The sequence below is a fragment of the Salvia splendens genome, chromosome 2, assembly GCF_004379255.2.
Source record: "Salvia splendens isolate huo1 chromosome 2, SspV2, whole genome shotgun sequence".
NCBI lineage: Eukaryota > Viridiplantae > Streptophyta > Magnoliopsida > Lamiales > Lamiaceae > Salvia > Salvia splendens.
In genome coordinates, this window is record NC_056033.1 from 22,618,453 (window position 1) to 22,624,122 (window position 5,670).

The window sequence follows — 5,670 nt, forward strand, 5'->3', positions numbered from 1 at the left end:
TCGTCCGGATCCGGGGCCTTATGAAGGTTCGTAAGGTCATCCGAAGGCGGTAATTGGTGGATCAAGTCTAGGTCCGGCTCCTCGAGCGCTGGAATGTCCGGAGCGAGAAAACCCTGGAAAAACTCAACTGCCAAATTGCGAATCTCAGCATCATCCGAAATCTCCCGGCCATTTGTCCGAATGGAGTGGATTCGCAACCTGACCCTCTTCTGTTTCACCCAACGTTGATAAAATCTGGAATTCCTGTCTCCCTCCGCAAGCCACCTCAAGGCCGCCTTTTGTCGCCAAAAATCCTCCTCCATCTTAAGTAAGAGGATGTATTCGGCGATGTTCTTGTTTATCTGGGTCCTGTTCCAGGGCGTGGGGTCATCTTCGAAATTTGCTTGGGCCTTTGCTATCTCTTCTTCCATCCACGTGAGATTAGCATGTATGTTCCCAAAGACTTCTTTGTTCCATGTCTTTAAGACTTTTTTGCTTCATATCAACTTGATTTGGAGATTTAGGAGCCCGGCCGCCCCGGTGGGTTGCTCCCAACAGTCTTGGACTATCTCCATAAAGCTTTCATGTCGGATCCACATGTTTTGGAAGCGAAATCCACTTCCCCCGGTGTTAGGTCTTGTCATCTTGCACCGTGCGAGGATCGGGCCATGATCCGATGTTACTCTCGGCAAGTTGGTCACCCTCGAAGCCTCAAAAATCTTGGTCCATGCCTCGCTTACAAACATCTTGTCCAGCCTTTCGAACAACCAGTTTTTGGCCCACGTATACTCTGCTCCATCGTAGCCCGGGTCAAGGAGGCGGCAATCTTCAATAGTTTTCGCAAAATCAATCATCTCGCCTTGCCTATTGGTATCACTCCCAACCCGATCAGCATGTGAGAGTATCGTATTGAAGTCCCCTCCCATGGCATTCCATCCACTAGGTTCGAGATGTCCCTCATTTTGTCCCATAATGGGTATCGTTCCGATCTTGAGCACTTTGTATAGACGGCCGAGACAAAGATGGGGCAAGTCATGCGTTGGGAAGTTAACTTTCCATGTAGAATCTGATCTCCATCTTCTTCAATATCAAAATGAGCCCGTTCTTCGGTGAAGATCCAAACCTTGCCGTTTGTGTTAGCGCCTTTGAAGTTTAGTCCGAGCGCCTTAGAGTATCGGTCCGGATTGGGGGTTGTGAGTGGCTCCATTATTGCAAGAAACATAACATTGTGACATTTAATTAATCTCTTTAAAACGTTTTGGGTCGACGCATTAGCGACTCCCCTAGCGTTCCAAAACATTAGATTGTAAGACATATTAACAAGTTAGGTTCGTACCCGGAAGGTATGAAGGCCCTCCTTGAAACAAGACAATCCGTCGATCCTCCTCCCTTGTGTGTTCCCCGGCGTCAATTTGCAAAGGGGAATCCTCGGCATGTTCCAAATAAGGTTGGATATCCATTGCCGCCACATTCTCCTCGCCACAACCCTCAACATCGTACTCTCCATTGTCCATGAGAGTGTAGTATTTATTCGTACTCATGACATCTCTAGACATCTCGTCTCCATTCCATCCGTTCTCAATTGAGAATGGCCGAAACCCCCCACTCGAGCCTCCTCGTCCACCCTCGCGGGACTCCGGGGACATCCTTCGATGTGAGCCATCTCGATCCCATGTCCCGTCCCTAGGTCCATTAACCACCTTAGAATCTCGGTAGGGGCCTCTTGCATGCTTGGTTGCCGATCTCTCCAGTTGACCTCTTTTAGTGTTTTGCGGTTCCTTATCCAAGCCGCCCACTTCTCGGTCTTCTCCAACTATGTCCGGACCCTCCCACGCCGGGTCAAACCTTTTCTCCCCATCCGGTTTATTCCTTAGCGCTGCCCCTTTCCCCTTGTTTTTCTTTTGCCATTTCCACTCGTTGTTGTCATTGGATGTAACATTTGTGTTTGCTTGCTTTTCGGCCGGTCCATTTGCTCCTTGGGTTGTCTTTTGAAGAGTTGTATTGTTGTTGTAGTTTCTCTTGCTCGGCCTCTCGGTGTTACCCACCACATAGCACATGCTACTTGAGTGCCCAACGTGCTTACATTCCCGGTAATAGGCGGAGATCTTATCCCATCGGACTTGTTGCACTCGTGTCCAACGTGCCCAACGTGCCTCTTGCATGCTTGGTTGCCGATCTCTCCCACACATGTCTAGAATAATTTCCTCGGGGGGCGGCTTTGTGATGTCAATCTCGACACAAATGCGCGCAAAGGACAGCCTTGTTTTGTTCGCGGTGGCTCGGTCCACTTGAATTGTAGACACATTCGGTGACACATAATCGTGACACATTCGGTGATGATTTAATATAACTTGCTACATAATCATGAGAGGAGGTTGACGAGTTAGATCCACTTAATAGACACTACAATTAGCTTCCTTTAAAAGGCATTGTTAATTGAGAGTGAGGACTTTATAAGGGTCTAGGAGTTGCGCATTTAGGATTGACAACCCTAATGTTTGTAATCAACATTTGCATCGCATGAGCATAAACTAAGTGACTCGTTGTATCAAAGTAAGAACTGTGGTAGGGTGTTGTAGTTGGAATTTATATAACCATAACTGGGAAAGCACATCCCTGGAATTCCCTTATCTCTATACTTTTATATCCGTTATTTATTTGCAATTAGTTGTTTCTTTGCTTTCTAAAGATCTTTGTTTATAAAAATCTCCAAATCTTTCGGTTTTTCAAATAGTAATTGAGTTTTAGTAGAGGATAGACAATCTGTGTTTGTTTTCCCCGTGATCAATATCCGGTACTAATCTTTAGCTATACTATTCCTACTCTTTATAATTGCAGGTATTTATAGTGCTAATAAAAAGTGCATCAGTAATATTTTGTTTTGTGTATAGTGTATGTATTGTGTGTGCATTGTGTGTATTTTTTATAGTATACATACAACACCAAGTGTGTGTATTTTGTCTATTGTGTGGTTTTTGGTATAGTGTGTGTAATATATTTATATTGTGGATTTTGTGTATAGTGTATTTAGTGTGTAGAGTATTTTGTATATGTGTATGTATTTATATTTTGAGTACAATGTATTTTGATAGTGTGTGTAGTATGTATATTTTGTGTATAGTTTCGTTTTATGTATAGTGTGTGTAGTATATGCATATTTTGTGTATGGTGTGTGTATAGGGTATTTTGTATTTTGTGTATAGTGTGTGTTTATATTTTGTGTATTGCTTGTGTATTATGTGATAAGGATTGGGATACGACGAAGGACCCGTTGGATATATTGATCCAAGAACCCCACGTATAAGGTTTGGCAGCGGACTCCCTTGATTGATAATCTGGTTTGATCCACTTCCAGATCTTAGAAAACCTCGACCCGATGGCTATATGATCAGCCAAGAACCGCGGTATGGTTGAACGCCACAGGAACTTGCTCAAAGCATCTTGATAAGTTCCAAACAAGTGAAAACCTCTACAAAGAGAATTCAACTCACAAGACAAAGTCTATTTCGTATTTGATCAATGGTGTCTTGAAAGTCACAGGAACTTACAAGCCTATTTATAAGCTAGAATGGACTCTTGAAAGTCTCACATCATTAGTACAACTTAAGACACTTAAAAATGACTCATAATAAAAGAAAAGTAACTCCTAAACCTTTGGTGTGACTCTAGGATATCTAAAGTCACTTATTTAACATAAAATGTAACTAAAATTGACCCTTCATTTTGGCTGCTCCAACTTGGACGAAAATGCATCATGTATCATAAATTTGGGCCTCCAAAATGTGATATGTAGTGACTCCACACTTCAAGTCTTGGGCTGCCCACAAACTTGAATAATATTCACCACTTGGCCCAATGTAGAATGGTCTTGTAATTGGGCTTTTATTTCAACAACTAAAAGCAACATGGACTCCTTTATCTTCTTAGCTCTAGCTCTTGTAATTGGCCCACTTGGAATGATCAATGGATCCATCTTCTTGTCCTTGTAGATCCGCTTGGTTGTGTCTCCATCATTCCCTTCTTCTTCAAGAGGATTTGTCCTCGAATCTAATTCACCAACATAAGGAGATAAATCAGAATTATTGAAAGTAGCACTTACATTAAACTCACCAGGTAAGTCAAGTTTAAAAACTAAACTAGTGAGAGAAGCTCTCCCCTCTCTCTAGAATTCGCCCCTCTTCCTCCCTCCCCTTTGAGGGAGGTGATATGTAAGCTTTAGACACGACTATGGTGAAGGCCGGCGGAGAACCGGCGGTTGAGGCTGCTACGGTTTCATCTCTCACGTTCCAATCACCCCGCTCGCCGGAACGGAGTCTCCCTTTCATCCCACGGCCAAAGACGAAGAGGGCCGGGACTCCTTTCCCCGAGAGAGGCCGACGTGATCTGAAACGCGTAGGCCTTGAGACAATTTCGGGGGTTAGTCGAATCAAGAAGAAAATGATCTTCGAAATGGCCGGAGAGCCACTCGACCGGGAAAATGATGAGGGGACGGCGTCGCCGGAAGGAGAGCAGCCTCCCGGTGGGTATATGATGAGCACGTTTGCTCAAATGGCGAAACCGGGCCCCTTCGAACCAGCTACGGGCCACTTACTCCTTCTCGACCATGAGCGGTTTTTTGCTGCCGGAATCTCGGACGGCGACCTAGTGGACCCACCAGCCAAATCCAGTTTCCGGGAGGTAGATGAGCCGACGAAAGAGTCGACATCAAATATGGAAGATAAGAAGAAGAAGATTGCAATGGAAATGCTCAACTCCGAGGAGGTGGCCGGAATTTCACCGGCGCCGGCGAGCCGGAGTGAGCTGGACCACCACCCAACCGGTGCAAGTACAATACATCACATGGGTCCTAGGCTAGAAGATGGGTTGGCATGTGATGTGTTGGAATCATGTGACTTGCAAAAAGAGGTAGAAACAAAGACCACTTTGCATGGGGAAGGAGGTGTTGCTCCAAATGGGGAAAATGACAATTTATACTCACAAGCAATACCATGTGCTACTTACCTCCACCTTGAGGCTGATGCACGCATGGAAGACCGTGCCCCCGTGGCACAACCGCCGGAGCCGTCGCCGGAAAAGCTGGCACCGACGGAATCTTCGCCGGAAACGCTGGCACCGCCGGCGAATGTGTGGAAGGCGGCAACGAATCATTCCAACCGCGGGGGGACCGGGGCCGTGGAGGGTTCATCGGCCCCAAATCGAAAGTCCGAGCCAATCCCCTTGGACGACGGCAAGACCAAGCCTTTGGGTACAGCCGGCTCTTTTGAAGGTACGCCATCGCTCTCCTTTTCCGATTTTGAAACGGATTTTCTCTCGGAGAAGCTAGGGCTAGCTATTGTCGGGAAGTTCTCCTATTCACTCCCGTCCACAACCCAAATTCAAAAAAGTCTTAGTGGCATGGGGCTAGTTGGAGCATTCACATGGAAATACTTGAATGCTAAGCATATTTTACTCCAATTTCAAGAGGTGACCGATTATGCTAAGGTGCTAAATGGCCCTAATGGGAGTCCGAATTGGTATGTTGATTGCCATCCGATGAGGGTGTTCAAGTGGGTGCCGGATTTTGACACGTTCTTTGAGTCGCCAATTGTTGCCGTGTGGTGCAACATAATTGGTATACCGGCTCATCTCTATGAGGAATCGGCCCTCTTGGCAATCGGTAAGCTCCTTGGCAAGCCACTACAAGCCGATCAT

The 5,670-nt window shown here is 45.8% G+C and overlaps 1 protein-coding gene across 1 annotated transcript; it reads right to left on the minus strand.

Annotated features, from left to right (window-relative positions):
• Positions 1-476: 476 nt before the first annotated feature.
• Positions 477-950, minus strand: LOC121776480. The gene has a single exon (XM_042173658.1). The coding sequence runs from the start codon at positions 948-950 to the stop codon at positions 477-479; it is 474 nt and encodes a 157-aa protein (XP_042029592.1).
• Positions 951-5,670: the final 4,720 nt, after the last annotated feature.